Genomic DNA, 26,603 nt, shown 5'->3' on the forward strand with positions numbered 1-26,603 from the left:
AAAATTGTTAAAGTAAGAGGCATTAATCCAGAACCCCATTAGGATAAAACAATATACATAAGTATGAATATAACCCGAACACAAGAGATAAGCATTGATATATCTTCAGATAAACAACTAAAACATGCAACACTACATATCAATCTAAGTTCAATTCACATATTCGCAACCAATCATGTTTACAGTCAATATTCATGACAATTATCCTAATATGCATAATTTTAAAAGTAAATAAACAATTCATAATAAACTCTACAATCATGCATTGGCTGTAGTAATACCAGTGATTCAGTACTTAATATTTTGTTTCTCTTTTTTTACTTTGAAAGGTACACACTTAGGGTTCCTAACTCTGATTCAACCAATCCAATAGGGTGTATGTTATGCCATGTAATCTATTAGCTTCATTGATTAGAATAATCTGCCAACTCTCTTGGAGTTTTCTGCTAGAGTGGTCTGTGATCGAAAGAATCTCCTAATGATCTACATAAAATCAATTTTTACTCTGCAGAGATTCCAGACATACCACCTAGGCTACATGGTAGTCCAGCCCCCTACGATCGACGACTAGAGACCAATAAAAATGCCTCTTTAAACAATAGTTGTAACACCCCAAAATGTATTCAATTTTTTTTAACACACAGCAGTTGAAAGTGAAGTTGGAAAATCTTGGGCTATTGCAGATAAATTTGCATTTGACAAAAGCACTGATATAAATACTATTCAACTGAAATTTAAAGAGTTATTACATCCATTAAAAGAAAACTAATTAAAAATGTTTGGAACCATCAAAACAAAATCCTAAATCAGCAAGAAAAGATATGATCTTCGCAACTCCAGCCAAGCCTCCCGTAACAGCTTTCATTGATCATTCATCCTGATCTATAAACTTGTTGATATTGGGGGTTAGACTTCCCAAGTCTTAGTAGAGAATCTCTTTTCAAGGTACGCAAGTAAAGTGCAGGCATACAAGAGCATATTGGAATTTAGCATCTCATTCATTCAAGACAAATACAATTAATCTCGAAACATGTCAGAAGTAATAGTAAAGAATGCATTTAAGCAATATAATAAAAGTATTGACTGAGTAGTCACCAATACTTGAAAATTGAATATAAAACATGCCTCAAAGGATATATAAACCAATAGTAGTGCATCAACATAATTACATACATGCATAAACAACTAATTATAGAAATATAGAGTTATACAATTAAAACTTATGTTTCACTTGATTAACCCCCTAAGGGTACGCACAATTTAAATACATCGAGACAAATAAGACCATCTGAAGGTTTATTATGCATAGGTGTTTTAATACCCTGAATAACTATCTGAATCAGATTCCTAAATGAGCGATATAATGACCAAGAGAAAACTTCTAAAGGTCAAGATAAACATGATGCATCCGACTTCTAGAGAAGTTACATGACCTACTCGTTTAGGGCAAAATTTGAGTAATTCGGGTCCCCTAACTCTGTGGGCAGAAGACTATCGAGCCATTGTCGCTCGTAGCATAATAACAAACGTTGTATGTTTCAACAACAACCCAATAAAGTTTATACCATCTACCCTCTCTAAGGTAGCCCGACGTTGAATGGATATCCATGTTTTTTCTTTTTAATGTAATTCATTTTGGATAATTGTATGAGCTTTTCTTAGGCAAATTAGGGTTTCGAGAACCCAAGTACCACATTAGGGTACCAATATAATAACATATAATGTGAGAATGGAGACCACACCAATGGTGTAGTAAAAAATATTACATTTGGTTTTGGTACATTCGGATCACCCATCAAGCTTGCACGTGGTGTATTTACCAGTGAGTGTTGAAAGAATGCCTCAATATGTTTAAATTGGTCAGGCATTTGCTTTGGTTTGTATGTATGTAGTTATTTAATTGAATAATTTGGGCATACACTTCGTACCCCATTAGTCTTGTTTTAACCATCTACCCAATTTCGAGCAATATACACACAAATTATTGTGAGTGCTCGTGTAGCACCCCAAAGGTTCTACGGAACCTTATACTCAACTTTCAAGCTTTCGCACAATTATGAACCATGCACATTTTTATAACCATACAAATTATCAATACATACATTTAACAATATGTAGTCCATATTTGGAACCATGGTCATGACATTCATATGTGAAACATATCACACTATTAACATCCCATGTATTTTGCAAAGTTTAGAAAAGATACATCAGTCTTTTCATGCATAAACGATAAAGAAATTGCAACTCATGCGAAAATATACTCATGTACACATTTTCTCATAACATGATGGCTAAAAAGCATGAGATAACCAAAGTTACCACATTTTTTTCTGAGTTTCAAAGAAAAGAACAAACAAACGTGTAAATGATTACGATCAAATCTTGAGGATCCAACTTAAAATCCTCACCTACATGAAATGAGCATTTGTGTTTATCCATTACTTACATGTCATTTTTTTTTCTTTGTATCAGGGCTAGCAGACCCAACCTGCTGCGCTACTGAGGGTGCAGCACCTGCTGCCACTGCTCAACACAGCAGCCTGACGCTGCTGTCTCCAGCAGTGCAGCAGCTTCCTGTTGGCAGTCTGCTAGGGTCGATAGACCCAGCCTAACTACGTGCAACTATTGTCTTTTTTTAATATATATATATATATATATATATATATATATATATATATATATATATATATATATATATATATATATATATATATATATATATATATATATATATAAGCAGCAGACGTTGTCTTGCATGTGAAATGGGCAGCCGGCTGGACGCTGGAGGCCTCAGCCAGTCAGCCGATCATCTTTATTTTATTGAGTCTTATATATTTATGTTATCTTTTTTTTTTTTCTGTGCACCTTAGTGGCGCCAGGCATAGGTGCAGCGCACCCTGCTGCGTCATTGGGTATGGTTGGTTCAACTGATCAGGCCCTGCCAGTCAGTCCGAACCAGGTCCTGTTGGTCAAACCAAACCAGGTCTAGCTTTCACATAGGGTCAGACCGGGTCAAACCTCATTAAACCAGATCAGACTGGCCAAGATCATCAGATCTGACCAGAGATGTGAAAATGCCCGAAACTGTGGTTTAAATAACTATAAAATTTTAAAATGGTGCCGAGTGCATGCAATTGAAACAAATAAATTTTTTTTCACCAATTGAAAAGTGCATCATTTTTTTTTTGCAAAGATAAAACGTACATCACACACACACACACACACACACTTATTTTGAAGTATAAAACATGCTTAGGATCATTCAGTGGAAATTTACACAAGAAAATGAATCTATACATTTTTATTTTTTTTAGGATTCGAATCGCCCGTTCTCATCTCGGTCGATAGTCCTCTATACGTCATCCATATCAACGAAGAGGTTGATTGACCCGCATAGCTGAGGACGGTCCAGCATGATCCTTCATGCTGGCTTGTTACCTACGCATTCTTAGAAAAAGATCCCTGATGAACTGAAGTATGAAATTATACATTATGCGAAGGACAATGCCCCAAAACCATCCAAAGATTACCATACCACTACCACTCTTAACAACAAATAGTAAAAGACGAAGCTAGAAGATTACAGACTCTAAGCTTGATTGAAGCACCTCATGCAACTACAGTCATTTTCGTGTTGTTTCTTTGAAGCATGCAACTGTTTAACAAGTTGGACAATAATACCAAACGAGATGTTGAATAACCAGTGTCTGATGTATACAAGATTGCACAAGTAGATCCAGAGTTGCATCAAACGATGCCTAGAATGACCAAGCTCTTCATTAGTTCCATGATTTCGAACTTCAGCAACAGGCAATGCTGTTAGAACCCCGAGCCAATTGCACATTCTGTTCCATGGCTTGAATTACTTCAAAATGTTACTCTTGATGAATGACCACCACTTAACCAACATCATCAGTGGTTTATGTTGGGATCATATCATGATCTAGGAGAAACCCAGTCTGGCGTGAGGCCACCAAATGTCAGTTTTGTACACTGGTTTAGATATCATCCAATCCCCATGCATCTACTTTTGAGGAGGGTATATTTCCCAAAGTGCGATAGTAGCATCTTCTGAGGACGAAGCCAGCAACCTACAGTCATCTGAGAACGATACTGCATTGCACTGGACAAATTAAGTCAAGCAGAAAGTAAATTGCTTGTAAAGGTAAGCAAAATTCCATGTAAATGGTATGGAAAATTGAAGAGAACAAAATCTTCAGAAGCCTATCATGGTTTAAGACTTTTAAGGGTTTTGGACTTTTAAGCAAGGTATATGCATGGCACTTTAAATTATCAGCTATGTCATGTAGTTATGGGTGTTGATACATGATAGGACATAGGTACCTTACAAGACAGCTGTTTTGGAAAAAATTCTGCAAGGTTGCATTTGGGCTGTGTGTGACTGCGTGTGTACAACTACAATATAATATTGTAATATATCAGTTGTTTTAAATGAGTGCCAAAATTTATCACACTTTTTTTAATATCATGGCATTGCCTCTATGTCTATAACTAGATGGCAGCCACTTTTGGGTATGTGTTGATGAGTGCGCCTTCTTGCCTGGATGACAACATTTGTGCAGGGTCCTTGATGGTGCATTAGCATGTCAGACAGCCAGTATGAGAAAATGAGATAGATAGGCTGCATGTGTGGTTGTGAAATTAAGTATGCTTGTGTGTGTGTGTGTGTGTGTGTGTGTGTGCATGTGTGCGTGAGGGAGAGAGGTATACAATTTACATGGATTTTTCCAGTCAGAGAAATGACAGTGGTTCTTATGTAGTATTTGCATCAATATTTGCTGTTTAGTATTAGGTACAAAAGAGATTATATTAATGGGTTAAAAACTAACTAAGATGAACATTTTACATTCTAACGGGTTCAAATTCATTAACAAATATGTTAAGATGTCTCTTGGGATGATCACTGAAATAATGCTGGTAGTATTTCATAAGCATGATCTTTCTTACAGTGCTGAAATTCAATTACCAGAAAATTGAATCAGCGCATATCTGGATGGCACCCAAGAGAGCAGTTATAAAATTCAAACTTCAAAGATATTACTCAAAACATTTCATATCCTTTTGCAAAATCCAGCACAGCAGGAGGAAATGCAAATGCATCAGGTTAACTGCAAGCAAAACCAACAAAGGAGAAAATACAGAAAATGCTTTCAACTACATACCGTAGCACAATGATACTTCAATATCGCTAGAGGGTTCCCATTTCGGTAGTTGTATATCCGAACTCTGTCAATGAAAGAGAATTGAAACTTCCAGAATTAATTTTTGTATTTATCATATCAAGCAAGAAGTTAAAATTAACCACAAATTAATATATATACATAGAGAGAGATGTTTTGTGTCTCTGGCGATGCACCATGGAGCCAAATTACAAATTTACTTCTTGAAAATCCACCAAGTCACTGTTATATATATATATATATATATATATATATATATATATATATATATATATATATATATATATGTTTTGTTATGTATTGCCCGATAGGGCATTTTTGTCTTTTTACATGTATTAAATAGTTGTTTCTTAAATACAATTATTTTCACTTTTCTTATTTTTTACTTTTTATTTTCTTTTTAGTTTTTTTACTTTTTGCAGATTGGGGCCCCCACCTTTCCATAGAGTCTATGGAAGCTCCCCAACGTCTCTATGAAAAGGGGGAGCTACCAATGGCTCCCTCTCGTTGTGTATATAAATAGGGGTGCATCCCCTACGTCTAACTCATTCCTTCTCTCACATTTTCAATAATGTTTTCTTTTGTTTACCTTTTGGCATTATCTCTTTGTGGATTTGTGTGTGCACTTAAAGTGCTTATTTATTTTCTTTGTATTTGTTCATTATTGGACTTGTAAGTGTTCTACACCTTGTTATTTGTAATTCCGCTTACTTCATTACATGGTATCAAAGCCATTTGGGTTTTCTTCATCTTGGAAGCATTTCTTGTAGTGTTTAAAGATCGTGACAAAGGTGCTATCACTTTCTTTGTCTCAATCTTTTTCTTTTCGTCATGGAGCATCTTCAAACTTAATGGATCAAACTACTTGACGTGGACATCGACTATGGAAAATCATCTTAGAAGAAAGAAACTGTGGAGTTTTGTGATGAAAACCTCTCTTGAGAACCATCGTTGAAGCTCACCAAAGTTGAAAGAGGTGTTGAAAAAGCTCTCGTTGAGGATGATCATCTTAAAGCCATCAATGATCATCAAATAAAAGTAGAGGATTGGAAAAGTAACCATGCCAAAATTTTGGCATAGTTTATTTTTTGGCATAGTTTATAAACAATGTTGACATTAAAATATGTGTCAACACTACTAAATTTAGAATAGTCAATGAAGCTAGGTTCTTTCTTAAGGGTATGTATACCCAAAAAGATCTTGCTAGACAATATTTTTGTCAAGATAAAATTAGATCAACTATGCAAGGAGACATGTGTGTCCGTGATTACTTTAGCATTTTGTCTTTTCTTTGGGATGAATTAGCTCTTCTTGAGCTTAAATGGGTGGCTCCCGAACATATTGAAATGAGAAGAGAGCAAATTGAGGAGCACTTTTTTCAATTCCTTCATGGTCTAAGACCGGAATTTGAACATGTGAGGGCTTCTCTCCTTCATAGGACCAAAGCTATGCCTATTGAAGATGCTTTTGCCAAGGTATGCAAAGAAGAAACTCGTCTTAGCATGACCCATAAGAATAATGATGTTTTGACCATTACTATGCCAAGTTCCAATGTAAAAACCTATAAGCCACCACACTTTGTAAAACTAAATAACTATGGTAATGGGTCCAACTATAATAGTGGATATATGAAGGGTGTCACTTTCCATCATTGTAATGAACCGGAACACATTAAACCGGTATATTCTAAGCTTAAAGGTAAGATTGCTTCTCTTGGTGAAATCACACCTAAGAAGGAAGAAGCAAGCAAAAATGAAGGAGATATTAAAAACATGCTTAATCGAATATCGGAGGCACTTCAACAACTTCTAAAATCATCCTCTACTCTGGGTGCCGCCATTGCATCGCCCTCATCTCCTCCAGGTATGTGGATTCTTGATTCGGGTGCTTCCTTTCACATGACACCCCACAAGAATGTTCTTTCCAAAGTTTATTTTAATCTTACTTCATCTTATATTTCAACGGCTGATGAAACTTCTTTAAAAGTAGAAATTATTAGAACACTTGATTTAAAACATTCTCAAAAATTTTTGGTTCAAAAAATAAAGGTGGTTCTAAAATTAAATTTAAATATTTTTTTAGTTTGTCAAATTTCCGATCATGGTTGCAAAGTTTCTTTCTCACCTAAAGATTGCACTGTGCAGGATCTCCAGTCAAGGAAGTTGATTGGGCAAGGCCATAGGAAAGGCGATCTTTATTTTATGAATTTTTTGTCTCTTCCACCCAAGTTATTTTGTAATTTTGTACATGTCAAAAGTATTGATATTCAACATAAGAGACTTGGTCACCCTAGTTTTTCAAAGATGTCATTTTTTTTTCTTTTCGAAAAATACATGTAATGAAAAAGACATCTTGTAAATATTGCATTTTTGGAAAAATGAAAACAATTCCCTTTCCCCAAAGAACTTTTGTTTCTACACGGCCTTTTGAATTAGTGCATTCTGATGTATGAGGTGTTAAAATGTATTATTCAATCTTTGTAATCTTATATATATTTTATATACATAAAGGATGATACATATACATATATGGTATATATGCATATGTATCTTCCTAATTATATATATAAAATATATATTTCTCTATTATTAGGCATAGGGGTAGTTATTAAAATATGTGTACTCGTACACATATTTTGAAATATAATCCTTAAATGTACATATATATATTTATATATACATATATAAAGATACGTATACATATATATATGTATATGTATCTCTATTTATACATATATATAAATATATATATATTTTATCTTCCTAAAATACCCTCAAGGGTATTCTTGTAATTTGACATTTTACGCATATTCCAATTGGAATATGCATTGTAATTTTTCCCTTAATTTTCCATTTTTTATTTTCTTAAATTCCGTATTTTGTACCACATTGGGGGCCTCCCAATAGAGACGTTGGGAGCCCCCAACGGTCACAAATGTGACCGTTGGGGGCTCTCCAACGTCTCCCTTGGGAGCCCCCAAGGTGGTCCCTTTTATGCTTATAAATAGGGGCTTGCCCCTTTGTATTCTTTAAGATTTGGAGTAGCTCTTGCTCCATTGTAAGGGGTTTTTACCCTCTTCTTCCTCTTCTTCAATAATATTCAACTTATGACTTTATGTCATATTTTTACCCCTTGTGTGGGTTTATGTGTTAGCACATTATGTGCTTGTGTTGTTCCCCTTAATGGGTTTATTCGCACTTCATGTGCATGTGTATGGGTTCATTATTGAATCTAATGTATTCAAAGCCACTTTCTAACAAGGTATCAGAGCCCGGTTACGATAGGGTTGTCTCTTGGCGCAACGGAAAGCGTGGTGCTCAAGAAATGGTGAAGTATTCGTTGTTCCTTTCTTTTTTTAGAAGTTTTCGGTATGTATCTCTTTTCTTAACATATTATGCATTATGAAACTATTTTTCTTGCACATTTAGTGTTTTTGATAGTTGAATCATTTCCTTTCACATTTCGCGTGTTCGTATATTTTAAAATATCTACTTTTAAATTTGGTAAATTTGTTTATTGCTCAAATATATAATTCTTGGTTATATAGTTATCGATTTCTCATCACATATAATAGTAATTTATGTTTTGCAAAATTGTTTTTCAATTATGTGAGATTTATGATTTTTCATAAGAATTTCGTGATTAAACTGTAAGTTAACTTTTTAAATACGATTTCTTGCTAGATTAATGATCTTTGTTTAAAAACTCTTTAATCTCATATAAAGTCTAATTTGTTTTGAGTTCCTCTCTTGTTTATGGATTTTAGTGCATTTTTTGGAAAAATCTTGATATAATTCTTGTATAAGAATCTCTCAGATCTAAATCCTTGTTATGAATCCTAAGTAGTTCTCGTTAATGATAGTTATTTATGAAAACTCCTAAAGATGTTTCAATGATTTTGGTTTATTTAAAGGTTTTTTGAAAAATTGTTTGTGATAAATAGGTTGTTCGAACCGTTGTAAAAGATCTTTTCAAAGAATTTCTCACACTATATAGAATGCATAGTGTATCTATTACATCTTTTTGGTATAAAAGATTTCATTAAATTTATTTATGCAACTTTACAAACTTGTTGGTTTGTATTTTTCACATAAGATTTCAAAACCTCTTGATTGTATGCCTACATTGGCCATAATATGGTCTTCTTTTAAATTGCATTTATCAAGCATAAAATTGCATAATTGAAGCTTGAGAGTCTCAAGCACTTGCTTCCTTTTTATGAAATACATGCATTATTGCATGTTTATTATTTATACGCTTTTTGCGTATTGTGTTCAAGTGTTGTGAGAGTGCCTTCGTGCACTTCTTTTTTAAGTATTTATGCTTGTATGCGTATTGTCTCTTCGTAGACATTTTTACATTGTGGAGCTTTTGTGCACATTTCTTTTGGTGAAAGTGTAATGAATTTAGATATTGATTCTTTTGTTGAATCATTATAAAACATTGTAAGTGCTTATAGCACTTTGTACGTTTCCGCATATCTCAATCAAAGAATATTAAAACTTGTTGTATGGGATTTAATCCCAATTCTATAAATTTTCAAGTATTTTTTAATATCTTTTCTTGGGTATTGTGTTAAAGCTCTCCTTGCGAATCATTACGGTTCTTGTGATTTCTTTGTTAAAAGCTTGATTTTCTTCTCTTGATTATCCCAAGATGATTTCTTTATGTCATTATGTTCTTTGAAAAAGTTTTTTTTATGGTACTTATCTTATCCATCACAAGTTATATGATGCATAAATTCTTTTATGGCCCTATTGTTATATTAGAGATATTTGAGGTGAGTTATGGGCACCTTGTGTTATATCATTTTAGATTGTCTACTTGTCATATTATAGATGGTGGTTGAGGTGAGTTATGGGCACCTTGAGACTCTAGAATGATTTGGTATATGAGTGTGTCACTAGTTTGATGTTGGCCATTGATCTTATGGATGCTCTTATTTATATATAAATGTGATGGATATATGATGTTTGAAACCTTAAAATGTTTTAAGGTATATTAATATCAAGGTTTTTGGGATTGTTGCTCAACCTTTTATTGTTTATGAATCTTATGAGTGCATTTGCACATTTGTGTTTTGTGCTTTTGTGCACAAGTGTTCTTGGTGTGTGTATATTCACACATTTATTCCAAAATATTATTGTTATGGGTATTTTTTTTGAAGAATAGTGTTCTATTGATTCAAGGTTTTATATATATGTTTGTCATTACAAAGTTTCATTACCTCAAAAGTCTTCTCCTTTTATAACTCTTATCTAAGTGTCATCATATGTAGACAAGAATTTTATTACACCTTTGTGTGTTGATAGCCCTTTGTTGGCTTTGTATTCTCTTGTTCTAGTAGCTAAACACACTTGTCTTGAGTGTTATCATATGTAGACAATGCACGTTGATTCACACCATGATGTGTGATCTTTAGTCCATGTTGGCATTTGTGTCATTGTTCTAGTCGCTGAGTTATATACTCATGATTGGCTTCTTTCACTCAATTCAAGTGTCATTTTATGTAGACAAGAGATGTATTGTGTTTTTAGCCCATGGTTGGCTTAATACTCTTATTCTAGTAGCTGAACATACTTGATCTTGAGTGTATTTTTACGTAGACAAGAGATGTTTTTTGTCCATGTTGACGTGTATTCTCTTGTTCTTGTCGTTAATGCACTCATTTCAAGTATTATTATATATAGACAAGAGGTATTTTTACACACCTTAGTGTGTGTCATTTAGCCTTTAATGGCATTATATTTATATTCTTGATCTAGTAGCTTATACACTTGATTTACGGGTTTTGGAGGACTAATGAGGTAGTTGCTTGTAATGGATAAACTAGTTTTGAAAATTACAAAATTTATTGTGTTTTTTTATACAAGTGAATCATATCTATGATATGTTTTTAAAATTGATATTTTAGCATTTAATCTATATATTAAGTGTTTACAGTTCTTCGACGACTTTTGTATTTGATATGCAAAATAAGTCTTTTGTCTCAAATGATATTCTTTTTTGAATCTTGGGTGGATGCTTTAACATATTTAGTTAAATCATGCTTCATATTTATGACATTTGTTTGACATAGATCTTCTTCCTCAAGATGTGAAAAACTTTATTGTTGATCTATGCATGTTAAATATACCTTTATAAAGCCTCTCTTATTGAAGAAATTATTCGACATGCCTTTGGACATTAGTATCCATGTTCATTTAAAACTTTTTGGACTCTTGTGTTCATTTTGACTAAAGTATGTTTGGAGCATGTTCATTGATGATTTCTTAAGCGTTAATTCATTTTGATAGTATATGCATATGCTCATCATGGCCTTTTGGGCCCTCTTTCAATAAAGCATATGTAGCTTATGCCTCTTCGTAGGCTTATTGTGGTGTCCCTTAGTGGACCATTTTGTAATTCCCCATTATGGGGTTGTGTTTGTCCAATGTTGGACCTTATGAATGCATTATGCATTTTTGCAATTCGTTTTCGCTCACTATTTAACATGATATATGATTTTGAAACCTTGGTTTTCTAAATTTTCTTTTCTAGAGTAATTATTCTATTATGCATAAATTTTGCACCTTGTTAGGAATGTTCCATTTCAGTAAAGTGCAAAGATATTTTTTACTTGTTCTTTGTTGTTATTCCACAGGATCTTAGAGATAGGACAAAAAGAAGTACCCTGGATGGTTCGGGAAATGTGTTCCATTTAGAAGACAATTGGAGGAAGGCATTTTCAAGTTTCAATTGTATCATTGTCGAAGTATCTTAGAGTCTTCCCCTTTTTTCAATCTTTTCGTTTTCCCGCAAAGGTTGAGGGGGGGTGTTAAAATATGTGTACTCGTACACATATATTTTGAAATATAATCCTTAAATGTACATATATATATATATAAAGATACGTATACATATATATATATGTATACGTATCTCTATTTATATATATATATATATAAATATATATTTTATCTTCCTAAAATACCCTCAAGGGTATTCTTGTAATTTGACATTTTACGCATATTCCAATTGGAATATGCATTGTAATTTTTCCCTTAATTTTCTGTTTTTTTATTTTCTTAAATTTCGTATTTTGTACCACATTGAGGGCCTCCCAATAGAGACGTTGGGAGCCCCCAACGGTCACAAATGTGACCGTTGGGGGCTCTCCAACGTCTCCCTTGGGAGCTCCCAAGGTGGTCCCTTTTATGCTTATAAATAGGGACTTGCCCCTTTGTATTCTTTAAGATTTGGAGGAGCTCTTGCTCCATTGTAAGGGGTTTTTACCCTCTTCTTCCTCTTCTTCAATAATATTCAACTTATGACTTTATGTCATATTTTTGCTCCTTGTGTGAGTTTATGTGTTAGCACATTATGTGCTTGTGTTGTTCCTTTTAATGGGTTTATTCGCACTTCATGTGCATGTGTATGGGTTCATTATTGAACCTAATGTATTCAAAGCCACTTTCTAATAGTAGTTTAGTCATTTCACCTTTTTTACGCATATTCCATTTGGAATGTGATTGTAATTTTACTTTTCTTTTTCTTTTTTCTTTTTTCTTTTTTCTTTTTTCATTTTTTTGTGGTTTGCGCCACCTAGGAAGGCTCCCCAAAGAGTCGTTGGGGGCTCCCAACGACTCCTTTGGGAGCCCCTTATATGGCTCCTCTCTTGTGTTATAAATAGGGGTCTCCCCCTTGTAATTCATTTACTCCAAGGAGAAGCTTTTGCTCCATTGTAATGGGTGTTTCACCCTTCTTCTCTTCAATAATATTAACTTATGCCTTATAGGCATTTTTGCCCCTTTTGTGGGTTTATGTGTTAGCACATTATGTGCTTGTGTTTTCCCCTTTAGTGGGTATATCCACACTTCATGTGCATGTGTATTGGTTTATTATTGAACCTAATGTATTCAAAGTCGTTTCTTTACGTGATTTCAAAAAGAGGTTACTCGTATTATGTTATTTTTGTTGATGATTTTACTAGATATTTTTTAAATCATAAATCTGATGTGTTCTCTTTTTTTAAAGAATTTCATATAATGATTAAAATCAATTCCTAAGCAACATTTCTATTCTTAGATCGGATTCGAGAGGAGAATACATGTCTAATGATTTTCAAAATTACTTAAAACATAATAGAATTTGTCATCAAAGGTTTTGTCGTAGAACTCTGCAACAAAATGGGTTAGCGGAAAGAAAGCATAGACATATAGTAGAAACCACTAGGACTCTTTTAATTTCTAAGGACATTCCCAAAAAAATTTGGGCCGAAGCCGTTCTAACCTCAACTTACTTAATTAATAGAACTATTTTGTCCTCATCAGTGTTGTGAAAAGTGTTGAGGTGTAGCAAGGAGCTCTACCAAAAACCGAGGCGAGGCGTAAGCCTCAATTTTTTTTTTGAAAACTTAAAAAAAAGTATAAAAAAATATCTAAAAATACAAATAAATAAAGAAATGCTTTATTGATGAAATAACAACCAATAAGAAATAGAAAATCTCAAATAAGTACTAAAAAATATGAGATTAACATATAAAAGTAATTAAAAACTGATTATATAATTGGAAAATATATGAGATTAACCAAAAAAGTTAAAATATACTAAGAAACTTATTACATAACTGAAATAACTGGAAAATATATGAGATTAACCTACAAAAGTTAAAATGTATGAGATTATTCTAAAAAATATGAGATTAACATATAAAAGTAACTAAAAAAATGATTAAATAACTGGAAAATATATGAGATTAACCAATAAAAGAAAAAATATACTAAGAAACCGTTTACATATGTGAAAAATATATGAGATTAACCAACAAAAGTTAAAATATGAGATTATTCTAAAAAATATGAGATTAACATATAAAAGTAACTAAAAAACTAATTACATAACTGGAAAATATATGAGATTAACCAACAAAAGTTAAAATATACTAAGAAACTCATTACATAACTGAAATAACTGAAAAATATATGAGATTAACCTACAAAAGTTAAAATATATAAGATTATTCTAAAAAATATAAGATTAACATATAAAAGTAACTAAAAAACTGATTACATAACTGAAAAATATATGAGATTAACCAACAAAAGTTGAAATATATTAAGAAACTAATTACATGACTGAAATAACTGAAAAATATACGAGATTAACCAACAAAAGTTAAAATATAGTAATATACTAAGAAACTTATTCCATAACTGAAATAACTGGAAAATATATGAGATTAACCTACAAAAATCTTTTTTATTATGTCTCAGAAGTCCTGTTGTAAAAAAAAAATCACCTCAAGCTTGCGCCTTGAGAAACAAAGGGCCGCGCCTCAAGGCGCATTTTTGATAACACTGGTCCTCATTAAACAATGTTTCTCCATTTGAAAAGCTTTTTAAAATGACTCGATTTTAAAAGACTAAGAATCTTGGGTTGTAGGCGTTATGTTCTTACTCATAAAAATGATAAACTATCTCCAAAAGCCATTGAGTGTGTTTTCCTAGGCTATGAAGAAAATAAGAAAGGATATCGATGTTTTACAACAACAACAACAACAACAACAACTACGCCTTCATCCCAAAACAATTGGGGTCAGCGATATGAACCAAAAAAGAAATTCATTTTGGGTCTTCCACATGAATCCTTTTCCTCCAATCATTTCTATCCAACGCCATGTCCTCAGTGAGGTTCAAAGCATTCATATCCTTTCCTATCATCTCCATCCAAGTCTTCCTAGGCCTACCCCGACCTCTTTTAACTAATATATTTTCCCATTTCTCCAACCTTCTAACTGGAGCATCATTAGGCCTTCGCCGAATATGTCCAAACCACCGTAAACGATTCTCTCGCATCTTATTTTCAATGGGTGCAACACCTACCTTCTTACGTATCTCTTCGTTCTGAATCTTATCTTTTATTGTATTTCCACACATCCATCTAAGCATCCGCATCTCAGCTACACTCATTTTTTGAATATGATGTCTCTTGGCAGCCCAACATTCCGTACCATATAGTAAAGCGGGTCTAATAGTCGTCCTATAAAACTTTCCCTTCAACCGCAATGGCATTCTACGATCGCACAGCACTCCAGTAGCACTTTTCCATTTCATCCACCCAACCTTTATCCTATGATTTACATCTCCATCAATTTCTCCATACTTTTGAATGATGGATCCCAAATATTTGAAATAATCATTCACCGGTATATCTTGCTCACCAAGCTTCACTACACTCCCATCACTACTTCGTTGCTTACTAAACCGACATTCCATATATTCAGTCTTACTCTTACTCAACTTAAAACCTCTAGCTTCCAATGTCTGTCTCCATAATTCTAACTTAGCATTAACCCCAGCTCTAGACTCATCAATCAAAACAATATCATCAGCAAACAACATACACCACGGTACATTTTCTTGAATTGATCTCGTAAGCTCATCCATCACTATTGCAAATAGGAAAGGGCTTAAAGCAGATCCTTGATGTAACCCAACCGTTATCGGGAAATTGGTTGTCACCCCTCCACAAGTGCGGACATTGGTTACTACTCCTTCATACATATCTTTAATTATACTAATGTACTTGAGAGAAACACCTTTCTTCATCATTGTCCACCAGAGAACGTCTCTAGGTACTCTATCGTATGCCTTCTCTAAATCAATAAAAACCATATGCAAATCTTTGTTCCTCTCTCTATATCTTTCAATAAGTTGTCTAAGAAGATGTATAGCTTCCATAGTTGATCTTCCAGGCATAAAACCAAATTGATTCTCCGATATCATGACAACCTTCCTCAACCTAGACTCAATCACCCTCTCCCAAAGTTTCATAGTATGACTCATGAGTTTTATACCACGATAGTTTGTGCAATCTTGTATATCACCCTTATTCTTATATAAAGGCACCAAAGTACTCTTCCTCCACTCATTAGGCATCTTATTTGTTCGCCAAATCAAGTTAAAAAGATTTGTCAACCATTCTAAACCTTTCTCTCCCAAGCATTTCCAAGCCTCGATAGGTATACCATCTGGGCCAACTGCCCTTCTTGATTTCATTTTCTTCAAAGCCTCTGCAATTTCTTTCTTTTGAATCTTGCGCATGAAGTCACGATTTATCTCATGAAAAGGAATGGAGAAGTCTCCAAGATCTTGAGCATGACTATCATTAAATAGCTTATCAAAATAATCTTTCCATCTCTCCTTAATCTCCTCATCTTTGACTAAAACCCTTTGCGTTTCATCTTTGATACATCTAACCATACCCAAATCCTTCGATTTCCTATCTCTCATCTTTGCAAGCCTATAAATATCCTTCTCGCCTTCTTTGGTATCCAACTTATCATAAACCTCCTTATATACCTTAGCCCTCGCGTTTCGAACAACTTTTTTAGCTTCCTTCTTTGCTATCATATACTTCTCCAAATTCTCATTATCACGACTCTTACTTAGATTTCTATAACACTCTCTTTTAACCTTAATAGCTAATTTGACATCCTCGTTCCACCATGATGTATCCTTACCTAGTGGTGCACCGCCTTTAGACTCACCCAATACCTCCTTAGCTACTTTTCTCATACCACCCGCTATCTTATTCCACATTGATTCTGAATCCTCCTCGAGACACCAATCAACTTCCTTAACTACCTGCTCTACAAACATTCCTTGTTTAGCTCCTTTCAGTGCCCACCACTTAATTCTAGGATCTATCCTATGTCTATCCCTTTTGCGGCATTGTCTAATTCTAAGATCTAAAATTAAGACTCTATGTTGTGTAGCTACACTTTCTCCTGGTATAACCTTACAATCGATGCAACAACCCCTATCTCTCTTTCTAAGTAGGAAAAAATCTATCTGACTCGTATTAACCCCACTTTTAAATGTTACTAGGTGAGACTCCCTCTTCCTAAACCAAGTGTTTGCTAAGATCATATCATAGGACAAACAAAAATCTAAAATCCTTTCTCCACTTTCATTTCTTTCTCCTATACCATAGCCTCCATGGATATTCTCAAATCCATCCCTACTAATGCCTACATGTCCATTAAGGTCACCGCCGATGAAAAGCTTTTCTCCATAAGATGTCTCTTGTACTACTCCATCTAAATCTTCCCAAAATTGATGCTTAATGGAATCATCTAAACCTACTTGAGGTGCATAAACACTAATAATATTAATAATATCCGTACCTAATACTAATTTAATAAGTAAAATTCTATCACCCTTCCTACGGACCTCAACTACATTATCTATAAACTGACGACTCATAACAATCCCTACTCCATTCCTATTCCTATTTATTCCTGTATACCAAATCTTATATCCCCAAGGTTCTATCACTTTAGCTTTCTCACCTACCCATTTGGTCTCTTGAAGACATAAAATATCAATCTTTCTCCTACACATAACATCTACTAACTCTACCAACTTACCAGTTAAAGACCCTATGTTCCAAGTGGCTAACCTAATTTTATGGTCTTGGACTAACTTCTTTACCCCCACCCGTCCAACAAAGTGAGGGAACCCTTGCCTATTTGACACCACACCCGGGCGCCGGTGTGACGCGTCGCTTCTGGGCGACGACCTAGCAACCCTTGCACATTTATCACTGCCTCCGGGCCTAGAGAGTACAGCGCGTCGCTCAGTAGGGAACGCCCCAACGAAATTCTCATATTGGTTCATTTTCATAGGATATGACAAAGTTTTTATGCTGGCTGTCACAGGCCTACCGCAACCCTCCTCCTTTATCCGGGCTTGGGACCGGCAGTGTATAACTACACAGGCGGAGTTCATGTTTTGATCTAATAAATAACAAACTTTATGTTTCAAAAGATGTTAATTTTCTTGAAAATGAAAATGGGTTTGATAACAAAGAACCAAGATAAAACATTGATTATTCATTTTTATTTGATTTATTACCAAGAAATGATGAGTCTAACTCTATTGAGGTATTTAAATCTTTTGACAATAGCTCTAGTAGCGAGCATCCACTTGATGATAACATGAGAATTTGAATGAACATGTATCAAATGATACACGTGTATACTAGACGGGGTGAAGGTAATCATCGATGTTCCCTTGACAAGTTCTCTGAAAACATATCTTTAGAAGAATCCCAACCTAGAAAATCAACTCGTATCTCTAGTGCTCCAAGTATATTTTTATCATATAACTCTTTCTCTCCAAATTTTAGAGCATGTTTAATAACTCTTCACTCTTATTATGAACCCTCTCATTTGAATGATACCAAACAATTGTTAGAAAGTATGCGGAAATGAATAATAAGAATGCTTGATGCATTCACACAGTCCAATAATGGACAAGCAAGAACCCACAACGGGAAATACCGAAATAGTCCACTAAGGGACAACTCAAGAATCCTTCAAAAAGGCAAAATATATAAATATTTATTGAGAGAGGGCTTAAAAAGTCATGCCTTACAAGAGAGAGAGCCCTCTAATTTATAGAGGAAAAGAAGAGTGAGAGAGGGACCACATGGGGCTCCCTTCTAGTCGTTGGAAGCCCCAACGGTCATATTAATGACCGTTGGGGCCCCAACGACTAGATGGGTGGGGCCCCATGTGATCCTTTTACAACTTTAAATAAAAGGAAAAAAATAAAAATAAAAAGAAATAAAAAATAAAATAAAAGCCTAAAAATAAAATAGTACAGAAAAATTACCAAAATACCCCTATCGGGTTTTTGGATGTACAATAAAGAAAAGAGAAGAATATATGTATATATATACATGAATATATATATATATACTTATATATATATATATATATATATATATATTTTAACACTCCCCCTCAAACTTTATGTGGGGATAACAAAAAGTTTGAAGATACAAAGGAAGGATTCCAAGTCTTCAATGGAAGTCATCATCTTTATAGCATATGAAAGAATTTTGCAAATGTCAGCCTTCAATTGTCTTTAATGATCATCCTCAAGCACCTTCCATGATGTATCATAGGTACTTCTTTCATCTCATCTTCAAGATCCTATGGAACAAACCAAAGAGCTCCAAGTAAAACATATCTTTGTATTTCAATCAAGTAGAATATTTTAAACAAGACGAATCAAGAAACCATAACATTGATCAAGAGGAACATATGATTCATCAAGACAATGATGCAAAAGATATTCTATGTATTTCAATCGAGCACTACGTGAAAATATCATTAAGAGGATTAAACTCAAATACACTTTGATAAACTCACTACATTCTAAAGGAAAGATATATGCACAAAGGCACAAAAAATATTCACAAATGAGTTCAATATACACAAAGGCATAAAAAGTATCTCTTCTTATTGAATCAACACTAAAAAGCTTTAAGAAAAGCTTTATGCATTAGAAATGTCTTCAAAGAGACAATGTTCATTCAAGACCTAATTTCTCACAAAGGGATGTGCACAAGGGCACACGAAAGAAAATATGTTTAATACACATAAATCAATAATGAAGAGACAATTAATTTTATCAACAAAAGATGATTTTAATAATTTCTCACACTCCTTAGAACGAAAAAAAATCAATGCCAACAAATGTCATGTATGAACTTGCAAGAACACACTCCAATCAAGTATAACACTTGATTGAATAAACCAAAACACCCACCCAAGAGTCAAGAATGAATGTTATTTTAAATATAGAACCTCTCACATTGAAGGATGAAATATTTGAAAAAAACAGAAGGCCAATAGAAGGTCAAACACCACAATCCCTTAACGTGTAAAATACACACATCCATTATAGGGTAAATGCCAAAAAGGTAAAAGTGATTTCCACATATACACATGAATGATATGAACTTTTATCGATAAATATTTTTCTATGCAAGAAATTAGTAAGGATTAAAATTTAGAAAGAAATCCCATATGATAAATGGAATGATACATGCAAATCAAAACCAAGTTAAGAATTCCTATAAATATGAAATTTTGCAAATCTCAACAATAGTCCATCCTACTACAAGCAATCATCTCAATTAGACCTCCAAAACCCACAAATCAAGTGTATAAACGACTAGAACAAGAATATAAATATAATGCCACTAAAGGGCCAAAGGCACACACGAAGGTGTGGATAAATACATCTTGTCTACATATAATGATACTTGAAATGAGTGTATCAGTGACTAGAACAAGAGTACAAAAGTCAAACATAGGCTAAAAATCACACATGAAAGTGTGAATAAACATCTTTTGTCTACATATAATGACACTCAAAATCAAGTATGTTCAGCGACTAGAACAAGAGTACAAAGCCAATAATGGGCTAAAAGCACACACAAAAGTGTGACTAAACATCTCTTATCTACATATAATGACACTTAAAACAAGTGTATCAGCTACTAGAGCAAGAGCAAACTGCCAACAATGGACTAAAAGCACACACAAAGGTGTGAACAAACAATTTTTGTCCACATATGATGACACTTAGATAAGAGGCATAAAAGGAGAAAACACTTGAGGCAAGAAAGCTTGTAATGAAAATACAATTAAAAACAAATATCAATTTTTCAATATATCTAAAAACACTATGGTTTCAAAAAGTTAGACATTCATCACAAGTACACATAATTCAGAACATTCATAACTAAGTCAATGGCCAAAGAACAAACGGGTGATGTCACACACTCATAATCAGAGATCACATAACATGTCATTTAGAGTCAAACTACAAGTTGATAATCTAAAGTGACATAACACGAGGTGCACATAACTCACCCCAACAAACATCTCTGTAATAATAACAAGGCCAAAAAATTTGATGCATCAAATAAAGTTTATGATGGATAATATAAATGTCATAAGAAGGCAACAAATACTTATGGAAATCATTTTCCAAATAGGTGATTTTATAAAGAGAGCCGATCAAATCAAAGATCCAATAATGGTAGATAATCAATCATATGCACAACAATATGCCTTATGACAACAATTTTAAATAAACACGGATCATGCTTAACATAATTAATTCTTCAAAATGAAGTCATTTATACCAAAAAGTCTTATTATGCAACAAACACAACATGAAATATTAAGCAATGTCATGTATAAGAACCGATTTGGAATAATCCAAGAGTCAAATCAAGCCTTAACTATGATAGTACAATTATATGCACACCAAATGATAATAGATGCAATTTTATGCAATATAAGATGTCGAATGACAATAATCTTGAATGAGCAAAAAATTTAGGCCAATATAGGCATTCTTAATTAAGGTGGTAAGATTACGAAGTTTGAAAATCTCATGTGAAAAAACATGAAAGAAAATGAAGTCCATAATCGAAACTTCAAATGATGCTTACAACTACTCTCAAAAGAACCACAAAAGTTCACAACAAATGTATCTACAAAAGATACTCTCAAACAATCTTCTCACAATAACCACGAAAGCTCACAAAGAGCATATACTCACAAGAATCACTAAGGTTTAACAAAAATACTTAAAAAGAGTATACAAGAAGAAGAATTTTCATTCAAGTGGGAGAAACCCACACTCAAGAGGATAATAAATTTATGAACTTGTTAAAACTGCACAACAACAAAAAAATGCACTAAGGCACAAAACTAGAAAATCAAATATTTGTTGAGGAGGAAAAATTCAAAACTCATAAGCTTATCAAAAACATATGACTTAAAAGGTTAGAACCAACTCAGAATTCAACAAGCATTAATAAAAAACATAAATTTTACAATGAGACAAACATTTGAAGACAATCAAATTGAAGAATCTTTAAGAGCATCAAGATGCAAAAATAACCATATTTCATATGATAATAATACAAGACTACCCCTTTAATAAAAACTAATTCTAATTCAACATGCATCATAAAAAAAACTTTTCTAAACAAATATTGCTCATACGAAATGACGCATTAGATAAGCCTTGTTAAAGGAATTAAAACCTAATAAGGAATTTTTCATAGATGATATTGTGAAAGAATCTTCAATAAGATACTATGATCAAGACCTTAATATTCTTGATAACAAATATGTGCATACATTCACAATAAGAACACTTAGAACACTTGTGCATAAAAGCACAAAATCACAAACTCTCACAAATGCAGCAAAGGCATAAAAATAAATATTCGAACTTTATTAGAAGCTTGGGCTTTTACTCAAAGCCATGAGAATACAAGAGGGGAGAGGCCCTTATTTATAACTAAACAAGGAGCCACATAGGGGGCTCCCAAGAGAGTCGTTGGGAGCCCCCAATGGTCACATATGTGACCGTTAGAGGCTCCCCAACGACTCTCTGGGGTGCCTCCCTATGTGGCACAAAATACAAAAAATAAAAAAGAAAGAAAGAAAAAGAAAAAAAAGAAAAATAAAAGAATTAAAAAAGCTACAATCATATTCCAAAATGGAATATGCGTAAAATAAGTATTTACAGAAATACCTTTTTCGGGTGAACAATGAGACAAAAAAGAAATATATATATAGAGAGAGAGATACATATACATATATACATAGTACATCTCTCTCTCTCTCTCTCTCTCTCTCTCTCTCTCTCTCTCTCTCTATATATATATATATATATATATATATATATATATATACACACACACACACGAGATTACAAGGTTGATACATAATTTAACACCCCCCTCAAACTTAGGGCATGATGACCGAAAGTTTGCCAAGAAGAAAGTTGAATCGAGGTGCACATAAGGCTTTAGTGAAAAAGTCTGCCAACTGATATTCTGAAGTAACATAAGGTAGATCAATGACTCATTTTAAATAGGCTTCACGAATATAGTGACAGTCCATTTCAATGTGCTTAGTCCGCTCGTGGAAAGTATGATTTTTGGCAATGTAAATTGCACTCTTGTTATCACAGCATAGCTTAGTGGGCCCTTCAATAGTGATCTTCATGTCTTCAAGCAGTTGATAGATCCATACAATTTTTATGGTAGTAGTTGTCATGGTACGATATTCGGCTTCAGTTGATGATAAGAACATTTTTTGTTGCTTCTTACATCTCCACGAAATCAGTGAGTCTCCTAAGAACACACAAAAACCAGTGGTGGAGTGACGGTTATTTGAGTCACCTCCCCAATCAGAGTTAGTGTAAGCAATTAAATTTAAATCAGAAGATGACAGAAAAACTCCCTTATTTAGAGTACCCTTTATGTATCTTACGACTCGCAAGATGGCACTCATGTGAACGGAAGTTTGTGCATGCTGAAACTGGCTTGCAGTATGGACTACATGAGAGATATATGGTCTGGTGATACTCAGATACATCAATGAACCAACAAGTTGTCTGTAGAGAGTAGGGTCTGAAAAGAGAATATCATCATCAATCTTCATTTTAGCTCCTACTATAGCAGGAGTTTCACAAACCTTTTCATCTGTAATACCTGATCTGTCAATGATCTCAGAAGCAACCTTAGTTTGAGATAAAAAATACCCTCTATGAGAGTATGCTACTTCAATACCCAAGAAATAAGTCAGAAAACTCATATCAGACATTTCAAACTTATCTTTCAACATTGATTTTATGCTCTTAACCCCTTTAGAATCAATATCAGTTATGAGCATGTCATCCACATACAATAGTAAGATGACAATACCTGCATTGGATTTTCTATCAAACAAAGCAGTATCAGTAAAACATGATGAAAAACCATTTTCTATCATTACGTAATTAAACCTATCATACCAAGGCTTGGGGGTTTGTTTCAAACTATAAAGTGTTTTTTGAAGGCGAGCCACCTTTCCTTTAGGAATCTCCATTCCAAGAGGAGCATCCATATACACTTCTTCAGTTAGATCTCCGTTTAGAAAGGCATTCTTAACTTCCATTTGATAGATGTTCCATTTGTTGATTAAAGCAACAGTTATAAGACATCAGACAGTAACCATACGAGCTACTGGAGCAAAGGTCTCCTCATAATCAATCACATATTCTTGACTATACCCCTTTGCAACCAGTCGAGCCTTATGTCTTTCGAGGGATCCATCACGTTTAGTCTTAACCTTAAATACCCATCTACACCCTATTGTTTTCTTACCTCTAGAAAGGTCTTGAAATTCTCATGTCTTGGCTCTTCTCAGAGCTCCGAGTTCATTATCCATGGCGGCTATCCATTCAGGACATTTTCGTGCTTCCGCGAAGTTTTTAGGTTCTATGTAAGAATGAATGGCGCTTAGACAGGCTCTATGTTTAGGTGAGAAGGATTCATATGAGATGAACCTAGAAGGAGTGTTTCTATGTCTTTCGGTCCTACGAAGGTTCTCCTCACTTTGAGGAACAGTCCTACTAGCATCATCATATCTTTCAAGGGCACTTCTGAAGGTGTTTTTATCTCTATGAGTATAGGTGATGGGATTCCTAGGAGGTTCCTCATCGACATATTGAGGAAATGGAGAGGACACAGAACTGGTTTCCCTGGTTTCATTATCAGTTGAGTCATTCTGATTTGACTCATCATCACTTTCAGTTAACAAATCAAATAAAAAAGAATAATCTACCTTTTCGTCATTAGATTCAAGGTTTTCGAAACCACTAAGATTTTCCAAAAAACTTACATTTCTGGAAACATATAATTTGTCATTTTTAACATCATAATATCGAAAACCCTTTTGGGTTTCGAAATAACAAAGAAAAGTGCAAGGAATGACCTTTGGAAAAAGTTTGTCGTTTTTATCAGTAAGAACAAAACATTTACATCCAAAAACCCTTAACCTGCTATAATCAGGTTCTTTCTCATACAATTTTTCAAATGGAGAAATCTTGTTCAAATTTTTTGATGGAAGTCTATTTATGAGATAGACAGATGCAAGGGTTGCCTCAGCCAAGAGTTTTTTTGGAATATTTTGCAAAATGAGCAAGGTTCTAGCTGTTTCAATGATATGCCTATGCTTTCGTTCAGCTAACCCATTTTGTTGTGGGGTTTTAGGACAAAATTTTTGATGGAGGATACCATAGCTTTCAAGATAACTCTTGAATTCGTTTGAAAGGTATTCGCCACCAGAGTCAGATCTAAGAATTTTTAAACTTCCATTGAATTGATTAAAAACCATCATATGAAAAGTTTTAAAAGTAGAAAACACTTCATGTTTATGTTTAAGAAAATATATCCAACAAAATCTAATGTAATCGTCCAAAAAAATCACATAGTATGAGAATCCTCCTTTAGATATCACAGGAGTCGGACCCCATACATCGGAATGAACAATTTCAAAAGGGTTTTGTTGTAAACATGGATCTTTGTGAGAAATGTATACTTTTTATTTTCCCAAGAATGCATTCATTACATACAAAATCCTCTTTACAAAGATGTTTAATAAAAGGCAAATAAGAGGTTTGAACAATGTTGGGATATCCCAGTCTCTTATGCCATACATGAATATCTTTGTTTTGAGCAACATTACAAAATTGATTTTTGGGAACTTGAAGAAAATCAACATAATAGAGGGCTCCTCTCCTAGAGTCTTCCCCAATCAATCTCCCGGACTGGCAATCATGTATCCAACATTTGTTAGAAGAAAATTTTATATCGCAACCATGGTCCGAGAGTTGAGAAACCGATAGTAATTTTAAATTTAGTTTTGGCATAAGACGAATTTTTGGAATAAAGAAATTTTGTTTTTCAAAATTACTTATTTCTTTAATTTCAAGAGGTGTTCAATCCGCCGTTGAGACAAAAGATGGAAGAGAATTTTTAGAAAACTCGGAAAGAGAACAAGCACTCGGGGTCATGTGAAAGGATGCACCGGAATCTAGAAGCCAAGATGTCTTACCGGGTGGTGAGGAAGTAGACATAGCAGCTCCAGAAATCCCTCATTTGAGAAGGGATTGTAAAGCTTCTATAATTTGTTGAAGGGAAAGAGACCCATTTGACGATGAAGGTCGTTCCTCCGGTTGAGATGTCATAGTCATTGCAAGCAATTTCTTTCATTTTGGACAAATAGGTTTAATATGCCCCGGCTCTTTACAAAAATGACATGTAAGCTTGCTATAGTCCCTCTTTGCTCCTTGACCACTTGAGTTTTGATTCTTGAAGTGAGGGAGCTTGTAGGTCCTTAAATTGCTCCCCGATCTTGAGACGGCATTAACACCTTCATTTTCTTCATTGTTGGAAGGTGTAGCAAGAACACTTGGGTTGCTCTTGCTTATACCCATTCGAGTCTCTTCCCCACTAAGTTTAGTAATTACATCTTCAAGAAAGGGGGAAGTGAAAGCGGATAAAAGAGAAGATCAGATTTGTTCAAATTCGGGCCTAAGCCCATTCAAAAAGTTATCTTCTTCCAATTGTTTATGGTGGAGCTCTATGGCTTCACCACTCCACTTAGGTTCGAGCATAGCAAGCTCGTCCCAAATAGAAGAGAGCTCGGCAAAATACTTTCTTATAGGCATCTCCCCTTGTTGAAGCGTTAGCGCCCTTTTTTGG

At 34.0% G+C, this 26,603-nt stretch overlaps 1 protein-coding gene across 2 annotated transcripts in view; it reads right to left on the reverse strand.

The window, feature by feature from the left end:
* Window positions 1-3,670: 3,670 nt before the first annotated feature.
* The window catches only part of EMB2757 (Transducin/WD40 repeat-like superfamily protein), a 65,575-nt gene continuing 42,642 nt past the window's right edge, over window positions 3,671-26,603 (reverse strand). Inside the window, exons 13-14 of one of the 2 annotated variants that reach the window (XM_090014563.1) lie at window positions 5,187-5,250; window positions 3,671-4,116 (exon numbers count right to left, since the gene is read on the reverse strand). In XM_090014563.1, the coding sequence (XP_089870689.1) occupies window positions 4,009-4,116; window positions 5,187-5,250 (172 nt within the window). In that variant the 3' untranslated portion in view covers window positions 3,671-4,008. Of the gene's footprint in view, window positions 4,127-5,186; window positions 5,251-26,603 lie in introns of both variants that reach the window. The other variant, XM_090014562.1, reaches the window with a different exon arrangement.

Source organism: Nuphar pumila, chromosome 7 (genome assembly GCF_984573655.1).
Source record: "Nuphar pumila chromosome 7, dmNupPumi1.hap1.1, whole genome shotgun sequence".
Lineage (NCBI taxonomy): Eukaryota > Viridiplantae > Streptophyta > Magnoliopsida > Nymphaeales > Nymphaeaceae > Nuphar > Nuphar pumila.